This window comes from Fistularia commersonii, chromosome 1 (assembly GCF_037954325.1).
Source record: "Fistularia commersonii isolate RoL2024-O1a breed Wild chromosome 1, RoL_Fcom_v1.0, whole genome shotgun sequence".
In the NCBI taxonomy this organism is placed as follows: domain Eukaryota; kingdom Metazoa; phylum Chordata; class Actinopteri; order Syngnathiformes; family Fistulariidae; genus Fistularia; species Fistularia commersonii.
In genome coordinates, this window is record NC_141284.1 from 8,913,095 (window position 1) to 8,940,577 (window position 27,483).

At 46.1% G+C, this 27,483-nt stretch overlaps 1 protein-coding gene across 4 annotated transcripts in view; it reads left to right on the plus strand.

The window, feature by feature from the left end:
- The window catches only part of nlgn1 (neuroligin 1), a 245,531-nt gene extending 241,057 nt beyond the window's left edge, over positions 1-4,474 (plus strand). For all 4 annotated transcript variants that reach the window (XM_086146633.1, XM_086146642.1, XM_086146625.1 and 1 more), the window contains one exon: positions 1,999-4,474. In XM_086146633.1, the coding sequence (XP_086002759.1) occupies positions 1,999-2,595 (597 nt within the window). In that variant the 3' untranslated portion in view covers positions 2,596-4,474. The remainder of the gene's footprint in view (positions 1-1,998) is intronic.
- The last annotated feature ends 23,009 nt before the right edge of the window (positions 4,475-27,483 follow it).

Genomic DNA, 27,483 nt, shown 5'->3' on the forward strand with positions numbered 1-27,483 from the left:
CGACCACTACCCTGCACTGTGGCCATTGCTACTTCTGTATTATATGGCAAGATATTAAGTAAAATGAAAAAACACTATTCGGAATATATCCATCAATCCATTCTCTTTCAACCACTTATGTGAGTCCAGGCAGCAGCAAAGACAGTGAAGCCCAGACCTGTTTCTCCCCAGCCACTTCATCCAGCTCTGCCAAGGGAATCCCCAGGCCACCTTTTGCTGGCTAAGAGCAATGGTCTTGAATATGGAGTTGCTAATTTTCATCCTGGCTGCTTCACATTTGGCTACAAGCCAATCCAGGGAGAGTTGATGATATAATGAAGCCATTAGGAATAAATCATCTATAAGAAGCAGAAATCCTATCTTGAGGTCACCAAATCGCATTCCCTCAACATCCCAACTAGATAGAAGTTCTGTCCATAAAGGTTTTGAACAGTATCATGACAAAGGGATGTCATGGCAGTAGTCCAACCCAACCAAAAACTGATCGGAAGTACTGCCAGCAAAAAATACCAGGCTCTGGCACCAGTCCCACAGTAACAGAATGACTGGTTTTACGGAGTTCGATAGCTACTACTCCCCAGGCACCCCTTCACTGGAGTCCCTGAGGGACAGTTGAATGCTTTCTCCAAATCCACAAAACATATAAACTAGTTGCACATGTCCCTTGCATTCTCAAGGACACTGCGGAGGATGTAGAGCTGATCCACTGATCCATGTGGAAAGAAAACCTCACTGCTCGCCTCTCTGGGACCCCAAAATAGACCAGGAATGTGATCCCTGTAGTTGGGACACATGCTCCGAATCCCCCTTTCTTCAAATGGGGGATCATCACCCCAATCTGCTAATCCAGAGCATTACCCCAGTGGCCAAACCTGATTTTTTTATGGTCGTGCCAACCAGGACAGCCCCACAACATCCAGAGCCTTGAGGAACTCCAAGTGGATCTCATCCACCCCTGGGGCCTTGCCACCGAGGAGCATTCTAACCACCTCAACAACTCCAGACCTAGACATTGTGAAGCCCAGATCCTACTCTATGAAATATAAATATATAAAAGGTATAAAGTTTAAAAAGAATTGTGAACACACCGGTGTCGGAAATCCTCTGATGTTTGTATTGCACTTAAGGAGATATTGGACACCCCTTCATTTATTGTTCTATTTAGAATGTTTATTGTGATTATTTTGATTGCTGTTCAGTTCCTTAATGGCAGAGGGGGAGAAGATGAACAAGAATCTTGAAGTATGGAATCACCTGTACAGCCTTTCAGAGGCCAGATTGGTGAAGTGGTGATTTCCAGGAGATTAGTTTTTTATTATGGTGTTGGCATGTATGCATTACAACCTGTAGATATCTTCAAGGGCAGGGAGGTGTGCGTTGGTGATGTTCTGTGCAGTATTGATGACACTCTGTAGTGCCCTCCTCTCACCCTTGGTGCAGCTTGCAAACCACACCAGGATGCTGTGGCAGAGGCTGCTTTCTACAGATCATCTGTAGAAAGACAGCAGCAGGTCCTGAGAGAAGTTGTCCTGAGAGATGTTGGCCGTGAAGCTGCAGGGTCCACTACCTCAAAGCGAGCAAAAAAATGGTTGAGCTCCACAGCCAGTGAGTGGTTGTTGCTGCTCCGGCACTGGATGCTGGATGCCCTTGTAGTTAGGGAGGTGTCAGCTGCCTGGCCAGATGCGCTGGAGGTCTCATTCATTGATGTGTCCCTCAGTCCGAAAACTGATTTTGCCTCGCCTGGTCCTTGCATCTCGTCCTCCTGTCTACAGGGATGCTATCAATGCAGTGCTGTATGTATAATATGACAGTACTCTGCTACATCAGGATGTTGTAATAAATCCCATTGATTTCTTTCAAAACAGTTGATACGGCCAGAGTAAAAAATCAATACAATCAGCCACAGGGAGAACTGAGCCGCTGTGTAAATGTGCAACAACATCTTGACATTGACAAAATTCAAATCACATATTGATGTATTCTCCTATTCTTTTTCAGATCCCTTCAATAGAAGCTACAAACCGCACCCCAAAGACAAAAATGTTGGTAACCAAACACCCAAACCCCACTCCCAGTCCAACAGAAACGCAGGATAGTCACAACCAGCCCCACCTTGTGGATCAGCGTGATTATTCAACAGAGTTGTCAGTTACAATTGCTGTGGGTGCCTCCCTGCTCTTCCTTAATATTCTAGCCTTCGCTGCTCTTTATTACAAGAAAGACAAGCGCCGACTTGATGTTCATAGCCGCTGCAGTCCTCAAAGGAATGCCGCTAACGATCTTGCGCACACCCAGGAGGAAGAGATTATGTCTTTGCAAATGAAGCAGCACTCAGACCTGGACCAGGATTGCAGAGGGATGGATGATTCCTTGCACCCTCATGATGTGCTGCTGAGGACTACCTGCCCACCAGATTACACTTTGGCAATGAGGCGCTCACCGGACGACATCCCTCTCATGACACCAAACACCATATCCATGATCCCAAGCAGCATGGGAGGGCTCACCGCAATTCACTCTTTTAACACCTTTTCCAGCGGTGGGCAGAATAACACCCTACCCCATCCACATTCACACTCCACCACTAGGGTATAACCCTATGGATGAACCGACACAGGCAGGACTCTTATGGCTACAGCAAATGCCTTTACTAATGCAGTGACTCACGGCCATCATGACATACAATAATATGTCAGGAGATAAATGGCAGCCTGGAGTATGCTGGATTGATTGGGATTGTACAACACCATGTTCAGAAATATATTTAAGTGATATATGAGGGGAAAGGGAAGTAGAATAATTCTGTTTTACCACAAAAGAAAAAGATAAAGGTAAAATAATAATAATGATTATATATATATATATTTTTTTTTTTTAATTAAGAAAGAAATGCAAAATAAGGAGATGAAGAAAAAACATCCTCCCAGCAGAGTGAAGATTTTCTCTTTTTCGGCCTATGATTTATTTTGTTCTGATTTTACAGCCAAAAAGAATCTATCTGGCCACAATCATGGCTTTCTGGACAGATATTATAACCCGAAAGGAGAAGAGAGTATTCAGACACAGCTGAGAAAAGGGGGGCATTTTTTAAAAAGATGAAAACATGTTATTTTCCTGTGGGTTTACACTACAGACACCCACTATTATTGGGTGCACAGTAGATAATAAGCGAAACAAGTTAGGAATGTGTCAACCTCATCAATGGAAACAATGTAAGATAAGACAGTTGTTGAACAGGGTAGAAGAATGATGGAACATTTGAAGAAAGCTTGTATGCACAACTGAAACTTTTTGAGAAAAATGTGTCATTGATACTTTTCATCAATTATTTTTGAGGATCATGAGCAGTTTTATTGTATAGAAACTATTTACATATACAGATCTGTACATTAAGCACCAAGGTTTTTCAAACCCTCTTCTGCTGGTGTGTTAGAGGGAGAGTTTATATTGTATATCTGCTAGCAAGATGGATACTTGCTGTGAGTTCCAACTTCAACACAGAGCTTGACGACAGAAGGATAATTGGATGTTAGCACGACGCGCATGACAATTTACCTGCTTGATGGCTGCTCTGCTGATTATGTCATTGTTAAGGCTCATTTTCACCTTCTCCTTTGCATTGGGGCTATTTCAGTCCTGACTGGATTACAACAAACACCCCCCTCTGCCCCATGGGACCATTGGAAGTGAAGTCCTCGGCTGTGGATGGTATGGGGACAAAGAGAGGAGAGGCTGGGAAATGGTAAACTTTCTTGCATTAAATATTATAGCTTGAGTGGAGCTGGGTAAATGAGGACTTGTTTGTACTATATGTTGGTACTACTTTTTGATAGTGGTTAAATGTCATTACAATGTATCAGTCAAAATCATTGTACCTTCAGTTGAGATCAGTGTTCTTTGGTATTCTACCTATTGGACCATGTTGTTGCAGTGAGGGGATTACTTGCGTTTTTTTGTCAATTTCATTTTTTTTTTTCTTCAACTGAGAATTTTGTTGTCATATTGATCACAATGCAATGCCAAAAATGGAAGGTGCCTGTGGTCAAGGTAATTCTGTGTTATGTATTATTATTATTATTAATAATAATAATAATAATGAATACATAAGGACAAAAATAAAAGATACATTCAAAGTGGAAGGCAAAAGAAGAGCAAGAGTTGATCGCACAGAATGGAATTCTGTTTTGGCCATAAGGTGAAGGGTTGGGAATTGATTACCAGGGTAAATCCATGGTATATTGGTTTGTCTGTCAAGCCCATGATGATTCTTTATCAGTTTTGTTAGCAAATTGTATTTCTTAACCCATTCCATACAATGTATTTTTCATCATATACATTGTCATCATCAAACATTTCCTGGGATTTTAAGGCCATGTGTGTTACATAATATTTCATAACATTAGGGTTGCCAGATTGTATCGACATCACAATCAATCATGTTGTATCTTTCTTCATAAAATTAAGACAAGATTTGGCTCATGCTTCCTACCTCTGTGATTCTTTGTGGTTGACCACAGCTTGTTTGAGTAGCATAATTATTTTGAAACAAACAAATTTGACTGAAGGAAAAAAATAACATGAGCATTGGAGGCAACATGTTCAGGGGTTCAGATTGTTATAATTCTCTTAGATCAAGTAGTGTGTTGCCAATTCACAAGTTGTGGAGTTACTAAAGAGGTACACTGTCTGAAAGAGAAGGAAATATATAATTTGATGTCCATTGTAAGTCCTCTTTAGCTCAATTAGTGGAGCTACCACTTCTCATTTTGACTCAAGTCTTTTTTCCTCTGGACCTTCTCTATTCAACTATCTTATATTCTGACCTCAGCAAAGAACTTACCACTCACTTTCCCATGTTTACCATCTCTTGGTAGGCCATTGCTAGTGTTGTAAGGTCAGTCATAGAACAAAACTGGCTGGGGCTGGAATAGAATATTTCAAAGATCAAAGTCATACAGAGATGAATACCAAGTAATTTGTATGCTTGGGATTCAAATGTGTATGCTGGGTCATAGACATCATTCAGCAAGCAGAACACGTTATCTCTTTGTTTAATCTATACTGATGTGCAGGTTTTTGAAGTCCTCCTTTGCTATTATATATTCTACTGTTTAAGGCCAACTCACAGGCACTGTCCAGTCATTCAAACAGGAGTGTAGACTTATTTTACTCAGTAAAACATTGTGGTACAAGGGAAACATGAGCATTACATTCAACTTTGTCATGGGGTTGCCTTTAGGGATGGGACTTAAACTGAATAAACTAATTTCATCTGTTTGTTCCTACTTGTCTCTCTGACTTAAATTACTTTAAGGAACAATTTGGGATCTGTTACCATATGTTAACTTTATGTGCAAGAGACATTTTACACGGAAAGAATATTGGATCTGGGCAACAAATAACTGAAAGATCTTCACTAAGGAAAATATTCAGACAATGCATATATCAGCAAACGCCCAACACAACCATTCCAAGACCCATCAACCTTTTTTTTTTAATTGTATTTCTTTTATTTTATTAGCGAGGTCTTTTTTCATTACCTTAATTCTGCTAAATTCTGCATGTGCATGTACAAGCAGCACAGCTTTGTTTTTTTTTCTTTCTCAGAAAATAAAAACAAATATCACAAGATTGAAATTGAAACATATGAAACAGAGGGTGTTAGATTTTGACTGTAAATGCAAAAAACACGATAAGCATAAAGTCCAAGACCTCTTTTCTTAATATTTAGTAAAAACAAACAAAAGAAACTGACAGATTATGGCTGCGAATCATTCAGAACCCTCACTTAAAATAAAATACATCATATACATACATGTATAACAATATAAAATAAATAATATCTTCCATAATATTAACATATAAGGACAAAATGGTGAGCCCACTACCAGACTATCATTCTTGAGCTTGTAACATCAAATCGCAATAGTTGTATTGGCACCCAAACATCCCAAACACAGTGCAGGCCAAGATATCTTAATAACTCACACTGAAATTATCCTCACAATGTATTTTGACCGAGATTGATTAATATTTTCGAGAGACACCGAGAAAACATTTTTCTAAAACTGCTCTTCTCCTTTCGGCTTTTCCCGTCAGGGTTCGCCACAGTGAATCAACCATCTCCATCTAACCCTATTCTCTGTATCCTCCTCTCTCACACAAACTACCTTCATATCCTCTCTCACTACGTCCATAAATCTTCTCCCTGGTCTTCATCGAGACCTCCTGCCTGGCAACTCCAATTCCAGCATCCGTCTACCAATATACCGTATTTTCCGGACTATAAGTCGCGTTTTTTTTCATAGTTTTGTCGGGGGTGCGACTTATACCCTGGAGCGACTTATGTGTGAAATAATGGAGCTATTTTGCTCTGGTGTGTGTGTGTCTGTGTCTGCGTGTGTCTTTAATATAACAACGATTGTCACACACACATGCCAACCAATCAAAATTCAGCGGGGGCAGGTCATGGCAAAAGTGCAGTGTGAAAAAGAAGCTACCACCAACTTCTGTACCTATTAAAATTGATAATTTCAACATTCGCACTAACATATAAAAACGACTGAGAAGGGCTGAACAAAAATGGCACCGAAAAGAAAATCATATTCTGCAGGTTACAAGCCGGGAGTAGTGAAATATGCAGCCGGAAATGGCAGCAGAGAGAAAGTTTGAAGTTGCTGAGAAACTTGTAAGGGACTGGCGAAAAGCAGAGGTTACTCTTACTGAAATGAAGAAACTATAAAAGCTAATTGCGGGCTAAAAGCTAGCTGGCCACGGCTAGAGGAATGAGTTCACACTTGGGTGCTTGAACAATGTGCTACCGGGAGAGGCTTGTGAACAGTACAGTTGCATCTGCCAAGAAGATGAATATAAATGACTTTGCGGGAGGACCTTCCTGGTGTTACCGCTTCATGCAATGCAATTGCCTCTCTATCAGAGCAAGGACGCCATTGTGTCGAGATCCAAAAATGCTGGAATAATTGGAACTGCAAGTGACGATGACTCTGACGTAAGAGACGTAACGGTAGATGAGGAAGCGGCTCACTGTCTACCTTCAGGGTTGGCGGAGTTGTTCAGAAGTGACACCAAAGAAGAAAATTTCGTTGGATTTAGTGATTAAGAGTGACACAGATTGTTTTGTTGTAGCATGTGCTATATGCTATCGTTATTTGAATGACTTTTACCGTAATATGTTACGTTAACATAGCCTACCAGGCACGTTCTCAGTTCGTTGTTTATGCGTCAAATAGGCTGTACTTGTTCAGCCTGTTTTCCTCTATTCTATTTTCATTTTAAATTGCCTTTCAAGACGAAATGTCTATTCTTGGTGTTGGATTTTATTAAATAAATCCCCCCCCCAAACAATGCGACCTTTACTCCAGTGCGACTTATATATGTTTTTTCCTTCTTTATTACCCATTTTATGGCTGGTGCGACTTGTACCCCGGAGCGACGTATAGTCCGGAAAATACGGTATTCACTGTCCCTCCTTGATACATGACTGAACCATCTCTGTCAGGCTTCTCTGACCTTTTCTCCAAAACATCTATCATGTGCTGTTCCTCTGATAGACTAATTCCTGATCCTAGCCATCCTCGTCACTCTCAAAGAGAACCTCAGCATTTTGCACGTTGCACCAGTCTAACATACTTCTCTGCTCCTCCAGACTTCATCATAGAATACCAGAGTTTTTCTCTTGGCACTCTGTCTTGTGCTTTTTCTAGGTCTACAAAAGTGCAATGTGGCTCCCTCTCGCCTTCTTGGTACTTCTCTATTAGCATTCTCAAACCATCTCTAGTAATCTTTGGCATGAAGCCATACTGGTGTTCACCAATTCTGACTGCTTGTGTAATCCTCACTCAATGTTATGTTTGATGAAAGTAAGAGAATTCAAAGATGATGGATGTGGTACTAAAAACACTCATTGAGGTGTAAATTTTCCACATAATGGATTGATCTGTACATGCTATAATATGTGGCCTGCATTTTAACACTGTACCCAATTAGCCTCTCTACATAGGGTTACTTTTCATCCATCCATCCATCTTCAACCGTTTCACAGTCGGGTCGTGGGGACGGCAACTGGAGCAGTGAGTCCCAGACCCCCCTCTCCCCTGCCGCATGGTCCAACTCGTCTGGTGGGACCCCAAGATGTTCCTAAGCAAGTCAAGAGACATGGCCTCTCCAGTGTGTCCTGGGTCTTCCCCATGGCCTCCCTCCAGATGGACATGCCTGGAATACCTCCCCCAGGAGCCTTCCAGAAGGCATCCTGAACAGATGCCTGAGCCACCTCATCTGACTCCTCTCTATGCGGAGGAGCAGCGACTTGACTCCAAGCTCCTCCAGGATGACCAAAATTCTCACTCTATCTCGAAGGGAGACCCTGCGGAGAAAACTCATTCAGCCGCTTGTATCCGTGATCTCATTGTTTCGGTCACTTTCCACAGCTTATACCCAAAGATGAGGGTAGGAACGCAGATCAACCGCTAAAATGAGGGCTTTGCCTTCTGGCTCAGCTCCCTCTTCACCATGACTGACCGGTACAGAGTCCACATCACTGCAGACGCTGCATCGATCCACCTGTCCATCTTCCGCTCCATCCTTTCCTCACTCATGAGCAATGCCCAGAGATAACTCCTCCACTGTGGGCAGGACCTCTTCCCCGACCTGGAGTGGGCACCTGTTTCCAGTCGAGCACCCTGGTCTCAGATTTAGAAGTGCTTATCCTCATCCCAGCTGCTTCACACTTGGCTGCGAACCACTCCAGTGAGAGCTGGAGATCATGGCCTGATGAAGCCAAGAGAACCACATCATCCGTGAAAAGCAGAGACACGATTCTGTGGCCATCAACCCAGATCCCCTCGACACCCTGACTGCGGCTAGAAATTTTGTCCATAAAAGTTATGATCAGAATCAGTGACAAAGGGCAGCCCTGGCAGAGTCAACTGTCACCGGAAACGGGTCCGACTTACGACTGGCAATGCAAACCAAGCTCTAACACCCATCATACAGGGATCAAACAGCCCGTATAATGGGATTCGGTACCGCATACTTCTGGAGCACCGCCCACAGGATTGCCCATGGGACACTGTCAAATGCCTTTTCCAGATCCACAAAACACGTTGACTGGTTGGGCAAACTCCCATGCCCCTCAAGGACCCTGCTGAGGGTATAAAGCTGGTCCATGCTTCCTCATGAGAGGGCATTTTGACATGATTGAGGAGATCTCAATTTGAGATGAGCAGCACCCCATTCCCACTGTACACAGTGTTAATGGAGCACTGATTCCAACTCCTGAGCTGTCACATGGTGGACCAGAATCTACTCAACACCCACTGGAAGTAGTTCTCCATGTTTTCCCTGAACTCCTCCCACACCTGAGTTTTGGCCACAGCAACCACCAAAACCACATGCTGCTTGTGCTGCCGGGACTTGTCAGCTGCCTCTGGAGCTCAAAGAGGCAAGAAAGGCCTGATCGAACTCCTTCTTCAGCTTGACGGCATCCCTCACCGCTGGAGTCCACCAATATGTTCGAGGATCCCCACCTTGACAGGCGCTGACCAGCTTACAACCACAGCTCCAGTCTGCCAGCTCGACAATGGAAGCATGGAACATGGCCCATTCAAAATCGCTGTCTCACACTTCCCTCAGGACATGGTCGTAGTTCTGCCAGAGGTTGGAATTGAAACTCCCTCTGACAAGGGACTCTGCCAGATGTTTGCAGCAGACCCTCACATTACATATGGGTCTACCAGGTCTGTCCTACATCCTCCCCCACCATCGGAGCCATATCACCAGCAGGTGGTGATCAGTTGACAGTTCCGCCCTTCTCTTAACCCAAGCGTCCAGGACATGCAGCTGCAAGTCCAACGAAGTGACCACAAGGTTGATCAAAGAACTGTGGCCTAAGGTGCGTTTGTGCCAACTGCACTCATGGACACCTTTATGCCCAAGCATGGTGTTTGTGATGGACAATCCAAGCACAGAAGTCCAATAACAAAACACTGCTCAGGTTCAGATCAGGTTCAGATCGTGGAGGAGGGGGGCATTCCTCTCACTCATGCCCTTCCAAGTCACACTGTCATTGCCTACTTGACTGCTGGCATCGCTGGTCTCACCACTGTCTTGTACACCTTCCCTTTCATTCCGGTTAATAGCCGTCTGTCAAATAGTACCCCTGACATTTCTCTCCACCCATTCCAACCTGCTTAAACCTGTCTCTTCACCTTTTTTCACAATTTCCGCTGCTCTGGACTGTTGACCCCAAGTACTCCATCTTCTTGATCTTCACTCCCTGTAGCCTCATTGCTACGCCCAGGTTCCTCTTATTCACACACATATACTGTGTCTTTCTGCAACTAACCTTCATCACTCTCCTTTCCAACGCATGCATCCACCTCTCTAGATTTCCCTCTACCTGTTGCCTTCCTCACTTCACTCTTACTAATTTCTGCTACTCTGTGGTCTGCAATAGTCACCTCTTCTAGCCTTGCCTCTCTTTCATTTCCCCCATTCATCAGCTCTTCAAAGTACTCTTTCCATCTTCCCATTACTCTTCTAGCATCTGTCAATACATTTCCCTCTCTATCCTTAATCACCCAGACTTGTTGCACATCCTTTCCATCATTATCTCTCTGTTTCGCCAACCTGTATAGATCATTCTCACCCTCCTTACTATCCAACCGAGCATACAAGTCATCGTACACCCTGTGTTTTGCCTTTGCTACCTCTATCTTTACCTTACGTTGTATGGCCCTGTACTCCTGTCTGTTCTCTTCAGTCCTATTAGTATCCCACTTCTCTGTATGTGCTCCTGCACTTCCTCATTCCACCACCAAGTCTCCTTATCTACTTTCCTTCCAGATGACACACCAAGTACTCTTCTACCTGTATCCCTGATAACAGTAGCTGTTGTTGCCCAATCATCTGGAACCTCACCCTGACCACCCAGACCCTTTCACAACTCCTCCCTGAAAACCATGCGACACTCCTCCATTTCAGCTTCCACCACTTTGTCCTCTGCGCTGCCTTTGTCCTGCACTAGTCTAACATACTTCTCTGTCATTCTAGACTTCCTCATACAATGCCAGAGTTCCTCTTGTTGCACTCTGTCAAATGCTTTTTCTATGTCTACAAAACACAATACAGCCCCCTCTGGCCTTCTCTGTGCTTCTCTATTAGCATTTTCAAAGCAAATACTGCATCTGTAGCACTTTCTAGGCATGAAGACAATCTCCTGTTCCCACATGCTGCTCTCAGTGTAATTTGCAATACTCTATCTCATAACTTCATTGTGTTATACGTTATACCTCTATAGTTGCCGCAGTTCTGCGCATCCCCTTTATTCTTAAAAATGGGCTCCATCACACCTCGTCTCCATTCTTCATGCATCTTCTCACTCTACGATCTTGTTTAATAATCTAGTCAGAAACTCTTCCGCCTCCTCTACAAGACAATTCCATACCTCCACAGGTATATCATCAGGACCATCTGCTTTTCCACCCTTCATCCTCTTCAATGCCTTCCTCACTTCACTTTTACCTATCTCTGCTACTATGTGGTCTACAATAGTTACCTCCTCTAGCCCCCCGTCTTTCTTTTTCCACATTCATCAGTGCTTCAAAGTACTCTTTACATTATCCCATCACTCTTTTAGCATCTGTCAATACATTTCCCTCTCTATCCTTAATTACCTGGACCTGTTTTACGTCCTTTCCATCTTTATCTCTGTTTCACCAACCTGGATAGATCATTCTCTCCCTCCTTACTGTCCAACAAGTCATCGTACGTCCGTTGTTTTTCTTTCCTCCCTCTATCTTTACTTTACACTGTATATCCCTGTACTTTCTGTACCGTCGGTTCTCTTCAGACCTCACAGTGTCTACTGCAAGATGTAGTCGACCTCCGTGCTTCTACCTCCGCTCATATAAGTTACCCTCCTGTGTCCACTACAGCCATTTCCATCCTTTATGCAGAGTCTACCACCATCTGTCCCTCTGCGCCCCTATCCTGTATACCAAATCTGCCCATCACTTCTTCATCCCCCCTGTTGCAACATGCTCATTGAAGTCTGCACCTATTACCACTCTCTCAACTCTTGGGATATTCTGCAGTACTTCATCTATCTCATTCCAAAACGTCTCCTTCTCTTCAAACTCACATCCCACCAGCAAAGCATAGTCTTTTACAACATTGAGCATCCTATTTTCAATTTCGAGTTTCAGACTCATAAGTCTAAGTCTAAGTCTGACATTCTTTTCACCTCCAGAACATTGCTAACAAAGTCCTCCTTCAAGATAACTCTTACTCCATTTCTCTTTCTGTCAGTACCATGATAGTTCAACTTAAAGACTTTTCCTAAACTTCTAGCCTTACTAACTCTCCACCTGGTCTCCTGGAGACAAAGTATATCCATGTTCCTTCTCTGTATCATGTGAACCAACTCTCTCCCTTTTCCTGTCATTGGCCCGATATTCAAAGTATCGACTTTCAATCCCAGACTCTTGCCTTTTCTCTTCTCTCTGTACTTCTGAACACGCCTTCCTCCTCTCCTTTTTTAACCTACAGTAGCCCAATTTCCATTGGCACCCTGTAGGTCATCAGTACCAATGGCGGTCGTTGTTAACCTGGGCCTTGAACGATCCGGTATGTGATTATTAGGTTTGATTCACATCTTGGGTTTTGGCAAAGGTTTTCCGCCGGATTCCCTTCCTGACACAACCTTCTGCATTTACCCAGGCTTGGGACCGGCTCAGGGACACACCAGCCAGTACCGCCCTGAGGCTGCATTAAACATTTGGACTTAATTATGAATGTACAATGGAGCATTATTCTGAAGACCAAATTAGTTCTGCCTAGGTGAGATGAATAGAATGTTCTCATTCAAATAATTCCAAAGATAGTGGGTCCATTACATACCTAGCAAAGTTTGTCAGCAATACCAGAATTCTGTCCATCACATAAGTTTTGTGTAACTTGCTTTGTGTCTGTTGGTAACCAAATTTTGTCAGTCAACATTAAACCTTACTGCATATGTCATTTGCAACATTCCTCATGTTTTTTACGTTCAATTTGCTACCACTTTTGATTTTTTTTTTACATGTAACATACATAATCTCCGCAAAATTGCAATTTATTTCCTGTGCTTTTAACAGCAAAAACATTGTTGTACTAAATCTCAAGGGGGAATGAGACACAGACAGATGAATGACTAGTTAAGTTGCACCCTGACTGGTATAATGTATTTCTCACATCCACTGTCAACAGTGACACGGAGAGGAATGCACTAAATCTATTTAATTGCTGAGGAAGATGAAGAATAAATAAAAAGATCTCTGGCGAGTTGGTTGAGGGGTGTTCACCTTTATTCTAGTGCCAACCAACCACAACTTGTCTTCAAATCACAGCTTACACCACCAATTTTAAAGGGGTCATGTTTTTTGTTTGTTTTTTGATTTTTTGCTGAGTCAGACAACAACAAAAGGTGGAGTTGTTCTTGAATAGGGGGCTCTATATGAGCTTGTCTGGCATTTGTAATGTGGATTATTTGTTTGTTACTTGTCTTTCTTTCAGGTTAAATAGTAATTACTCTTCTAGAGCACAATAAATAATTTTAATATTCTGATGCCTTCCCTACATTTCCTCTGTATTTGCTCATGTTTTCTCTGGCTCATATAGCTAATTTTAAAATGTTTGCATACATGTGTTATACACCATGAAGCTGGGAAACCAATATTATGCTTAACCTACTTAAATACTTAAATTATTTACAGAGTTCATATAAAAATCAATCCTGAAGATAATGTATCTAATTTTGTAAATAGTTATATCGGGTTGAAGTATGAAACCACTAACCTCCCCCATTCACCAAATATTTGTAACATCCTCACCCAGCCAAAAGCAGTGGTTGGGTGAAGATGCTGCCTGCGTGCCTGTGTTGTGGGCCTGACTTAATGGAACACAGGTGAAGGAAGGTGCCCACTTGAAAACCCCAACGCATGCTACAGACTGCTGTTGGCTAAAGTACATAGTTGTCAATAGTCTATGGACTTCTAAATGTGCTTTGCCTTGGATTTTGGCACAAGGGACGGTAACATCTTGTCCTGTGTATTCATAAATGGTGCTTATGGAAGTTTGATCAATTACAGGCCTCTACATACTTTGCAAGACACAGGATACTTGTTCTCGCTCCCTGGCCAGTGAGAAGAAAACTATATCATTGTGTTTGGTCTGCTTTCCGAGTTCCTAAAGCTTGTTTCCAGCACATCATTTGGGAAGATTTTTTTTTTTTAATTTCTTGGAGGGTATCCAAGAACGGGACGGCATGGCGGCACAGCAGACAGTCGTTCGCGCTTCGGCCGCACCGCACAAAGGACCCTGGTTCGATTGTGGCAGGGACCCTTTGCATGCCCTCCCCATGTCTGCATGGGTTTCCTCTAGGTTCACCTGTTTCCTCCCACAGTCCAAAAATGTATAGCAGGTTAAAAATGGTGAAAATTGCCCAGATATGCAAATGAGAGAGTGAATGGTTGTCTGTTTATGTGCCCCCCCCCTCCACCCGACCCGCCCAACCCACCCAAAGGCAGCCGGAGTAGGCTTCAGCTTCCACCGTGACCCTGAATAGGATAAGCTATAGACCAAGGATGTCAAAGTCAAATACACAGAGGGCAAAAAACAAAATTGTTTCAAGCCGAGGGCCGGATTAGTTCAGTGTTTATTAAACATATTGAACTGACTGAACATAGCCTATTGAACCAAGAACTAAATGCATAAATGAAATTGCATGCATTATAATCTGAAAATGCAATATTGCGCTGCTCTATGATCATATCAATTACTGCTTTCAAATAGTGAAATGAGAAAATAAAAATAAATAAATAAAATCAGTTGTATTCTTTCTCATGGCTCCTATCTGCAAGTCCATTGACTGAAAATAAATATAAATAAATAAAATACAATATAATACAAAAATCTATGGCACATAGACAACACAATACTTTGTTCAAAGAAAAATCACAAGTCTTGTTGAAACAAAAGTAAAAATTTAACTGAATTAAAAACTAAAAATACATTCATGCTCTGTGATGCTCACTTGTCTGAGGCTGAGCCTGATACTGGTCCCCTCCCCCCTCTTACAATCCATAGCACCAGATCTTTTCCCCTTCCCATCTCACCTCATCAACACGTCCCTCCATGCAGGCTGCTTTCCATCTGCCCTCAAGTCTGCGCGGGTCACCCCTCTGTTCAAGAAACCAGCACTTGACCCATCTGACATCAAAAACTATAGACCCCTCTCCCTACTACCCTTTCTCTCAAAAACACCTGAGCTCGCAGTTTTTGACCAACTCTCTCACTACCTTCAGCAAAACAACTCCTGGACCCTCTTCAGTCAGGGCTCAAAGTAGGTCACTCGACAGAGACGGCCCTCCTTGCAGTGTCACAATCACTGCAGGAAGCAAGAGCGGCCTCTCTCTCTCGTCTGTGCTTATACTTCTTGACCTGTCAGCCGCAATCAACCACCAGACCCTTGTCTCCACCCTCAAGGGTCTGGGTGTCACAGGATCTGCACGCTCCCTGTTTGCATCCTACCTGACAGGTCGTCCTACCAGGTGACTTGGTGGGGGGCTGTGTCTGAACCATGCAGACTGTCTACTGGTGTTCCACAAGGTTCATTTTTAGGCCCTCTCCTCTTCTCCCAGTACACGACATCGCTTGGTTCTGTCATTCGCTCCCTTGGCTTCTCCTACCACTGCTATGCTGACGACACACAGCTGATCCTGTCCTTCCCTCCGTCAGACACACAGGTGCAAACCCGAATTACAGCTTGCCTGTCCCACATCTCAGATTGGATGGCAACTAACCACCTGAAACTCAACCTAGACAAGACTGAGCTGCTCTTTCTCCCGGGTAAAGGTTGTCCGCATAGAGACCTGGCCATCACCATCGACAACACTGTGGTAAGGCCTACCACAACTGTGAGAAACCTGAGTGTGGTCCTAGACAACCAACTGTTGTTCTCAGCGAACGTTGCAGCAGTCGCACGTTCCTGCAGATTCCTCTTTCACAACATCAGGAAGATTCGCAGATTCCTCAGGGAGGATACAGCGCAGATACTCATCCAAGCTCTGGTCACCTCTTGTCTGGACGACTGCAAATCCCTCCTTGCCGGTGCCCCAGTGGTGACCATCAGGTCTCTGGAGCTGTATCAAAAAGTGGCAGCCCGCTTGGTGTTCAACCTTTCCAAATTCTCCAACACATCTCCCCTTCTTATGTCCCTTCACTGGCTCCCGCTAGCCGCCCACATCAAGTTCAAGACCCTTGTACTCGCCTACCGGGCAGTGAATGGGACAGCCCCGTCATATCTTCAGGATATGGTCAAGCCACATGTCCCTACCCGTCACCCTCCAATCTGCCACCTCTCAGCGACTGTCCACCCCATCACTCTAAGCCCCTGGCTACCGATTGAACAGGTCTCGGCTCTTTTGGGTCTTGGCTCCTCAGTGGTGAAACGAACTCCCGGAAAAGGTCAGAACCGCGAGGTCGCTGTCCATCTTCTGCCGTGAGCTAAAAACATACCTCTTCACCAAGCACTACCCCACTAAACGCACTTAGCCCCCATCCCCCCAAAAATAAAAATAAAAAATAAAATAAAAAACACAAAGAAATTAATGTATATAATGTAATGTATATAATAATGTATATGTTACTGTATATGGTATTGAGATGGCTATTTGGTAGAGTGGTGACTTCTGAACAATGACTACTGGTACTTTGGATCTTCAGTTATTGAATTGCAATTTTTATAAGTCACTTTGAATAAAAGCGTCTGCTAAATGACTGTCATGTAAATGTAATGTAACGATACTTCGTGGTGTCTCATCTTTTGTACAAGTTAATCAATGTTCGGGGTCAGGCTCTGAGCTGAGGAAATTCTCAGGATTGAGTGAAGGTTGTTATCACTAAGACGGCTCCTGTGTGATGTTTTATTTAGCTTCATCATAGAGAACAGTTGTTCATATAGGTCTGTGCTGCCAAACATAAAGAGCGTCTGAGCAGCTTGGATGCGCAGCTGGGGCATTGTGTCGGGGATGAAACATGCAAACTCCTTAGCACCCACTCTCATATTTTTCCTTCAGTGTGTCATTGCACTGGAGCTCAATTGACTCCATTCCTAGGTTTGGTGGTGCACTTACCACGACAACTGCAAAAGGATTGCGAAGCAGTGCAAACCTGCTTTTTTGGGCTTCAAAGTCAGCAAATTGGCATCGTAAGTCGGAGGTCGGCAGCAAGTATGTTCAGTCTATTGGCAAATTGTGCACTTGGGAACACAGCCATAGAGAGCTTCTCTTTCATGGTCTGGCAGCTGGGAAAGTGGCTCAAGTTTTCTATCTGCATCTTGGAACCAAACGTTCTCCACATAAAAGACGCACAGGTTTTCCTTTTAACTCCGTGAACAAGTACTTTGCCTCCCACCTGCCTTGAAACCTCCTGTTCTCAGCGTCCAGCTTTCATTTAGCCATTTTTGGGGAGCAGGTAGCTGAAATTTGACATCTGCTCTGACTGCTGATGAAGAATAAAGCCAAAGCCTGGTTTCTGCGCTGCAGTGAGTTCGCAAGCTACCATTACATCGTGGGGAATGTCGTATTGGTGCATTCAAAACACCGGTGGGAGGCTGCGGCCTGCCGGCCGGTTCTAATAGTAATCAGTTTCATCCAAGGGGCCAGAGATAATTTTTTCGACATACCAAGGCCTTGACTTTGACATATGTGGTGTAGACGATGGGTGGATGGTATCCAAGAACTATGTTGTGGATTGTCAGAACTTTGAAATAGTTCATGGAGAAAAGCTTGCTACTCTTCCTTTATACAGTTCAGTTACATTGATCATTCTTTACAAATTGTTACCAACAGTAAAATGCGTGTTCAAAATTGAACAGTTTTAGTTGCGTCAATTAAAGACATAAATATCTAATGTTTATGAAGTATTTACCAGTGGTGGACCATTTGGACATTCTCTGCTATAATATATCCATTTGGCTTAATTGCATCCAGTGTTGTATACTATAGTAAAGTTTTTATCCATATTTCAGCAATCATCTTTTGTCAGATTTGATGAAATCTGCGTGAAGCCCTCAGGATCAAGAACAAGGTCATGTATGCTGTTATTGAATGGAAATAGTCAGCTGGGATAGCCAATCAGACCTCAATTTTGAGACACCAAGGCCAGTTAGAAGGTCTTACACTGACATGTAGACTGGGTAAGCATTCATGAGAGCCTGGAAGGTGGCACTTTGCAAAATATCTGAATTAAACGTGGAGATTCGTTGGCTAACAACAGCTATCACTGTATTTTTTAACCCATGATAGCTGAAAGAGGAGAAAAGATGGAAAATATTTACCACGCTATTTTCAAGACCTTTCATGAAAAGTTGGATCTTGTGACAAGAGATCAGCCAAACCATATGCTAGCTAGTCATTCTTTCCCAGATACAGAGTGATTTAAGGAACCAAGAAGTTATGATGTTTCTCGCCATTCTTGACCCTAAGCACTTTCGGATACACCTGTACTGGAAAAAAAACAGCTTGTAGAGCTTGCTGCTCCGAGATTTGAGGCAATTTTGGAAACATTACTCAATGTACACCAATGTAAAGAGACAGTGTGTGTCGCTAAAGTGCCAGGCGGTTCACCAAAAGGAGTTCCAGGCCTATTTATTTTGGCATATAAATTCCTGTCTTGGGTAAACTGAAGGGGTGTCTTTGTCAGTGGAACTGGTGGATAAGCAACATGATATGGCAGTGGGTGAATTGGGAGAATATGAAAAGAAGAACCCTGAAGAGGAGAGAGTTGTGGAGCATGGATGCTAATAGAATTAAGTTTATGGGTTTATGGGCTACGTATGCCGTGTTGCCATCGCCGAAGAATTTAAAGCAATGGATGGGTGAAGACGCTGCCTGCCCATTGTGTTCTGGGGTTAGTTAGTTAGTTAGTTAGTTAGTTAGTCCTCTTGCACGAGATGCGTAGAGCCAACCGTGGCTACCAGGTTTCTCCATTGGGGTCTGTCGTTGGCAAGTTGCCGTGCACTCATATCACACTTCATTCAATCAACACTTTATATAACTGCACACTATGTGTATAAATTATTTTTATCATGTACATACTTCAGGTCAGGAGGTCTCATTGCAAAATGTATGATGTTTGAGGACAGAAGGGCCGATTCTGATGACGATCGCGTTGTACCCGCAGTGGATTTGTGGTCATGAAGAGGAGTGAGGTGTCCTCTGGGCGCACCACCAGGGAAGAGAGAGGGTTGGCAATCTGGAGGGGCAGTTGGCTCACAGAGATCTTTTGGTGCAGTTTGCTGGTCTGGTAGACGGGTCGTAACATCGAACCAATTTAGTCAAAAAGTGGTTAAATTTTTTGGGCACAACTTGTCAATAACTTTGGATTTCTTTAAAGCTGGTGTCTGATGCTGAATTATATTGAATAGCACGTGATTTTACAAAATATGTGTCACCATCACTGAGATTAAACTGCAGGTTTATGATTATGAGATACATCTTGTGATGCAGTTTCTTGGACACATCATCAGTGATTGTACCTGAGGTCACGGGGAGTTTCGGGTCTTACAACTTCAGACCCCCACACCCAGGTGACCCGGCCGGGAGTGATCAGTTCCCGACCTGTGTCCAAGACGCGCTCATCCACACTTTGTCCCTCTGAATCTAGAGCCATCTGGATGCCTTCTCAGCGGCCTCTGTCAGCTCTAGTATGATGACCTGCTTAGAGGACTCTGGGTGTAGGACGATGTCTGGTCTTAGGCGAGCTTCTATGATGTTCTCAGGGAACCTCAGCTGTTTGAAGAGGTCCCCCCTTAGCTGCCAGTCCTTTGCGCTTGCTCTGGTCAATGGCAGAGTGGATGGATTCAGCCATCGCCTTAAGTACCTGGTCATGGCGCCAACGATAGCAACCTTCTCTGAGTGCTTTCGGACAGCTGCCAAGGATGTGCTCCAGAGTTCCCCTACCCTGGCACAATGTGCATAATTCCGTTTCACTCTTGCCCCAAAGAAAGAAGTTTGACGGGCTGGGCAAGATATCATACACCGACTGGATGAGGAATTTTATGCGGAGTGGTTCAGCCCTCCACAACTCCGTCCATGAGAGCTTCCTGTCCGTGGCATCCTCCCATCTAGTCCATGCACCTTGCTGCCTTAGCCCGACCCACTGGCTCGCACGCTACTCTTCGACACCAGCCCCCACCTCGAGTTGGACCTGGTCCCACCTTTCCTTGCCCTTGAGCTTACTGAGGTGCGTTGTCGGAATAGTTCCCAAGCCTGCCCGACCAGCTGCCACGGACCCCACAAGCTCCTTGTGGAACAACCGAGCTTCTGCCTGGTCCACCGCCTCTTGCGCCTTCCACCTTCTGCCTGTCCTCACCATGATACTGGCTTGAGCAACCTTTGGGTCCTTTGATTCCCTGTACTGGATAACCTCCCTTGCCCTAGTGACAATGAACTCCTCAGTAAGGCTCTTGATTGGTAGGGTCGGCTTGTTTTTATTGCCATAGAGGGCAATGCTGCTGAGACTCCCAGGAGGCCCCAACCAGCGTCGGAGGTGGCTGCTGATCCTTTGCTCAAACCCTTCCACGGTGGATATAGGAAATTCATAGACAAGCAAGGGCCACAATATCCGTGCTGGTACATCCATACCTTAAACTTCCCCGGGAGACCTGACTTGTCCACTAATATTAGCCAGCCTTCCAGCTGATTGTTGGTAGCCCTGATAGAGGCTGTATCCTTCAGGGAGCAGTCAAAGATCTTGCCAAGGCTTTTCACAGGTTTCTCCGTGACTGGTGGGATCTGGCAGCCTCCTAAGGAGAAACGGAAATGGTCGGTTACCCTTCCCCCCTTCAGGACTAGAGACCTGTATTTCTCCGGCTTGAAGTGCGTGCGTGCCCAGGGAGTGAGCTTCTCCAAGCCCTGGAGGATCCATCTGCATCCTGAAACTGACACAGTTATACCGTCAGGTCGTCCATTAATGCTCTGATGATGGGCTGACGGATCCCGGACTTGGTTGTGGGCCCTCTGCATTCTGGCTCAGTGGACTTGACTAACTTGTTCATAGCCAAGGCAAAGAGTATCACTGAAATGGTACATCCAGTGATTGTCCCTTCTCTAGCCGGTGCCACTCTGATGTGACTGTTCCAGAGGAAAATCTCAGGTGAAAGCTGTTATAGTAGTCTATGATTAAGGCCTTGATGTTACATGGGACATGGTGCCATTCCAATGCCACTTCCACAAGCTTGTGGGGTATGGAGCCATATGCATTAGCCAGGTCAAGCCAAAGCACAGATAGGTTCCCTTTCACCTCTCGAGCCTCCCTCATCAGCTGTGTCACTACTCTGTTCCAGGCATCCTGGTACTCCTGGGATCCCACACTTTTGCACAGAGGGGTCAATGTATTGGTTCTGGAGAAGATAGTCAGACAGTCGATGGGAAAGAATGCTGAAAAATATCTGTCCCTCGACGTTTAGCAGTGAGATGGTTCAAAACTGTTCAATGGTGGTAGACTTCTCTTCCTTTGGGATCCACACCCCTTCTGCGGATCTCTATTGATGGGCAACCTCCCCCATCCTCCAGATCACCCTTATGATTTTCCACAGGCGCTGAAGGAGCTTGGGGCACCTCTTGTAAAGTAGGTATGGGACTCCATTGGGTCCAGGTGCTGAGTTGTTCCTTGCAGTCTTGGCCACAGTCTGAATTTCTTTTCAGCTGGGGGCTTTGGTGTTAAACTCTCAAGCTTGTTCAGGTGGCTTGATCAGTTCTCTGCATTCTCCTAGGTCCTCCTCCCTCACAGTGTTGCTGTATGTTTCATGGAGGTAGACATCTACCTCCTCTTTTGTGCAGGTTAGGACTAGACATTCATGGACTAGACAAGGTGCATGGACCAGATGGGAGGGAGCCATGGACAGAAAGCTCTTGTGGACGGAGTTGTGGAGGGCTGAATCACTCCGCATAAAATTCCTCATCCAGTCGGTGTATGATATCTTACCCAGCCCGTCAAACTTCTTTCTTTGGGGCCAGAATGAAACGCAATCATGCACATTGTGCCAGGGAAGGGAACTCTGGAGCACATCCAGAGTATCTCTTAACCATTGCTGAAATATGTTGAATAGGATATGATCCTACAGACCTGAAATACACCTGGTGGTGCAACCTGGACACATATTCAGTGACTGTCCCGAGATCACTGGATGTTTCGGATCTTAGTCATACACCCTCACTCAGGCGACCCAGCTGGGGTTGATCAGTCCCCTGACTTGTGTCCAGGTAGCGCACAATGCCACGATTCTCCCCGTTTCAACCAGAGCCACCATGAAGCCTTCTCAGCTGCTTCCTAGATGTCCTTGGTGGCTCTTCGCCAAGGCAATGATGTAGGGATCTGCCTGCAAAGCCCATGCAGCCCACCTCAATAGACTCGCAGTGGGCATTCCAACCGTTCCTCTGGCACTCAGCCACAAGCTCTGCGTATCTTCCTCTTTTCCTCTCCTGGGCTCCCTCCATTCTGTCGTCCTGGGGAACTATTAGCGCAAGGAGCATCACCTGCCTGCTGGAAGTTGACATCAACACTATGTCTGGACGGAATGTCGTGGCTGCAATGTTGTTAGGGAAACGGAACTGCCTCCCCAGATCAACCAAGAGTTGCCAGTCTCTTGTTGTTTAAAGCAGGCCCCCTTTTGTCTTCTTGGAGGGTTGAGGTTTCTCCCCTGCTCGGACAAAGGCAATGGATCTCTTGTTGGTCCGTTGTCCCTTCTTGATGTTGATGCAGGGGCAGACGGTGTCTGCTATTGCCTGGAGGACCTGCTCGTGGCGCCAGCGGTACCTCCCATCTCCCAAGGGCTTTGAGCAACTGCTGGGGATGTGCTCTAATGATCCCTTCCTCTGACAGAGCTGGCACTGGGATGCATCTTTCATGCCCCAGGTGACCAGGGCTTGGGAGGACATCATACACAGATTGTATGAGGAACCTGAAATGATGTGGCTCCGCCCTCCACAGATTAGTCCAGGTGATCTTACAGCTCGTGACATGCTCCTACTTGGTCCAGGCCCCCTGCCCATCGCTCTGGTGAGGCGAGCCTCTTCCACTTCTGCACGAACCTCGTCTTGAATGAGCCTAAGCTTCTCCTTCCCTTTGGCCTTGCTGTAGCAAGGCTTAGTGTTGCTGCCTAGTCCTGCCCTGCTTATTGGGTACCTGTGGTCACGGTACCCACTAAGCTACTGTGCCGAAGCCTTGCCTCTGCTCTTTCCGGGGGGGGGGGGGGGGGCTCGCGCAGGGTCGGGGTACAAAGGTCCAGAGTATCCTGACAAGGTCGGAATGGAGAATAACAATTCTCCAGCGCCAGACGGAGCGTGCCACTTCTCTTTAAAGACATCTTGATGAGCGGCAGCTGGCCGCTGGCGCTGATTATTCATTGTGATCAGGTGTCTCCTCTTGGCTGCTAAGAGAAGATCCAGACAGTACCCCTCCCTCAACGGGCGCCTCCTGGCGCCCCGTGGAGCCGGCCTGGGTGGTCGCGGTGGAACTGCCGGATTAGTGAGGGGTCCAGAATCCGCCGAGCCGGAACCCAGGACCTCTCCTCCAGGCCATAGCCCTCCCAGTCCACCAGATATTGCAGCCCCCTACCTCGTTGGCGAACGTCCAGGAGGCTGGAGACTGTGTACACGGGATCACCATCCACAAAACGGGGAGGGGGGGGGATTGGAGACGGGAGGCGCCAGCGGATCTTCGCGGGCCGGTTTGACCTGGGAAACGTGAAACGTAGAGTGGATCTTTAGTGAAGGCGGGAGTCCGAGACGGATAGCGGACGGATTGATAATTGCGGTGATTTCAAATGGGCCAATGAATAGTGGGGAAAGTTTCTTGGGGGATGCCTTCAGAGGAAGGTCCCGGGTAGATAGCCAAACCTTGTGACCGGGGGCGTAGATTGGCACCTCGGATTGGCGGCGGTTAGCCTGGGTCTGAGTTCGCCGGGAAGCACGGAGGAGGGCGGCGCGTGCCTGACGCCAGGTCCGAGGGCACCTGCGGAGATGGACGCCGATCGAGGGGACCGCGATCTCTCGTTCGTGCTCGGGAAATAAGGGAGGCTGGTAGCCATACGCGCAATGAAACGGTGAGAGCTGGGTAGCGGCGCTCGGGAGGGTGTTGTGCGCGTACTTCACCCAGGGAAGGTGATCACTCCAGGAGCTGGGGTTTCTCGAGGTAACGCAGCGGAGGGCCGCCTCCACCTCCTGGTTCAGCCGCTCCATCTGGCCGTTACTTTGGGGGTGGAATCCGGATGACAGGCTGACCTTGGCCCCAATTGCTAAACAAAAAGCCTTCCAAACGCGGGACGTGAACTGAGGACCTCTATCGAAAACAATGTCTACGGGGATACCATGAGCACGGAAAACGTGACAGACTAATAACTTAGCCGTGTCTAGTGCAGAGGGAAGTTTGGGAAGTGGAATGAGGTGCGCGAAATTAGAAAAACGATCAATAATGGACAAGATAACAGTGTGTCTCTTAGAGGGGGGTAAACCAGTAACAAAATCTAAAGCAATGTGGGACCAAGGTTGCCGGGGAATCGGGAGGGGCAGTAACCACCCTGAGGTAGGTTGGGTGGAGGACTTGTTCTGGGCACAGACGGAGCAGGCTGAAACGTACCGGCAGCAGTCACGGAACATGGAGGGCCACCAGAATCTCCGCTGCGCCACCCTCAGAGTTCTGTACCTCCCTGGGTGGCATGATAACTGACTGGAGTGGGCCCGCCGGAGAACGTCGGCCCTGGCTATCTCCGGGACGAACTTTGTCCCCAGGGGTCCGGCCTCCGGAAATACCTGGTTCCTTTGGGCCTGTTGGACCGCGGATTCTACATCCCAGACTAGGTCGGCCAGGTGGCACGGAGACAGGATGGCCTCGGGCAACTCAGAACCCTCCTCTTTAGAGTGGACACGGGACAAGGCATCAGGCTTAATATTTCGATCACTTGGTTGGTATGACGGAAAAATTGAAGCGATCGAAAAAGAGTGCCCACCTGGCCTGTCTGGGGTTCAATCTTTTGGCAGTCTGCAGGTACTCCAGGTTCCGGTGGTCGGTCCAGACCAGGAACGGCATCTCCGCCCCCTCCAGCCAGTGTCTCCACTCCTCCAGCGCCAGCTTGACGGCCAGCAGCTCCCTGTTTCCCATGTCATAGTTCCGCTCGGCCGGCGACAGTTTTTTTGAAAAAAAGGCACAGGGATGGAGCTTGTTGTCCCCGCTGGAGCGCTGAGACAACACCGCCCCCACTCCGGTATCCGAGGCGTCAACCTCCACGATAAACTGACGTGAGGCGTTGGGTTGAGTGAGGATTGGGGCGGTGGTGAACTGGGTCTTGAGGGTCAGGAATGCGTTGCGGGCAGCCGGGGTCCATGAGAAGCGAATCTTGCTGGAGGTGAGTGCGGTGAGGGGTGCGGCAATTTGGCTGTAGTTCTGAATGAAGCGGCGGTAGAAATTGGCGAAGCCCAGGAACCGCTGCAGCTGCTTGCGGTCCTTGGGCTCCGGCCAACCCTCCACCGCCGCTATCTTGGAGGGGTCCATACCGATCTCCCCCGCAGTGATGATATAACCCAAGAAGGACACCGACAGCACGTGGAACGCACACTTCTCCGCCTTTACGAAAAGGCGGTTCTCTAGAAGGCACTCCAACACCTGTCTCACATGTCGCTCCTCCTCCTCGCCACGGGAGAAGATCAAGATGTCGTCCAGGTAAACAAAGACAAATCGGCCCAAGAAGTCCCGCAGGACGTCATTGACAAGATGCTGGAAGACGGCGAGGGCGTTGGTTAAGCCAAAGGGCATTACTAGATATTCAAAATGCCCCAGGGGCGTATTAAAGGCCGTCTTCCATTCATCTCCCTCCCTGATTCTAACTAAGTGATACGCGTTTCTTAGATCCAATTTGGTGAAGATCTGGGCCCCATGGAAGGGGGTAAAGGCCGAATCGATAAGGGAAAGTGGGTAACCCTGTTCCGGATGGTGATCCTGTTCAGACCCTGGTAGTCCACGCAGGGTCTGAGGCCCCCATCCTTCTTCCCCACAAAGAAGAACCCCGCCCCGGCCGGGGAGGAGGATGGTCGGATCAAGCCCGCCGCCAGGGAATCTCTACTATACTCTTCCATGGCGGTCCTCTCTGGTTTTGACAGGTTGTATAGCTGTCGGGGTTCAAAGGCCGACATCAACACTATAAGGAAGACAGGAGACGAGTCAAGTCTGTTCAGCTCGTGAGGAGAGTCAGCTGGAGCACCACCGTAGTAGTCTCCGGACAGCTCTGACCTCCCTTCGATAGCATGAGCTTTTATTTGTAACTGGTGTTGTTACATTTGCGTAAGCAAGATAAAAGTTAGTGGGTAGACGCCTGTGGGGTGTCGCTTCTCACGGGATAATCATGTTTTAAGTACAGCCAGCACTTTTCACAGGATTGCTTAAATCAGAGGATGTGGGTACAGGTTGCATAGAGAAGTGCAGCAGTATAAGATTACAGCTTGTACAGCTCGCAAAAACAGAATATGGTTCTCACACATGATAATATAACACAGACAGTTTTGCCACATAAGGTAAATTACTCTAACATTTTCCCCCTGTTTATCATTTGTGAGCACTTTGTTTCCTTCGCTCCACAGCTTCTTCTTTGTCAGATTTTCAGCTGCGAGGTCATCCGTTGCTCATCTTTCTTTCAGTACAGTGGAGACTCTTCTTCTCTTTCGTCCTTGCTGAACAATTCTTTCAGTCCTCTGGTGTCATTATCTTCATCCTCCAATAATGGGTATGACTGTAGCTTTTGTTCTTCAGTTTCTGGTGTGAGGGCCGTGATGATTATTCTGTTGGCGAGAGTTCTTATACACGGTATACAGCAACATCCACATAAGGTTAACATTGCAGAGAATACGGCTACTGACAGCAGGATGGATGACACTAAGGCTTTATATTTTCCAAACACACTTAACCACTCATCCCATACTGATGTATCTACTCCAGAATGTTCCTTCATTTTCCCATTGAGCGTTCTCAACCCTTCTATAGCTTTTGTCAGGTTTCCACCTGCAGCGGTGTTGTTAGGTATAAATGTACAACATGCTTCTCCGAATATAGCGCACACTCCTCCTTCGTTCGCTAATAACATATCTACGGCTATTCGATTCTGGGAGGCCATGAGTGACGTCACTGACAATTGTTCAGCTACGGCTTCGAGCGCACCTTGAGTGTAGTTGCCAAGTGTAAGGCCTTCTTTGGTTTTGTATATCTTAAATTTGGTTCGTTCTATAGCTGCTATGCCTTGTGACCATGTTTTCCAGTCATACCCGGTCTCTCCGATTAAGCAGGACCAGCCGTGACAATAGCATCGTTCGTAACAGGACAGTAGCGTGTACCATTCATAATGATTTTGGTAATCTGTCCCTTTGTCCCCTTGTG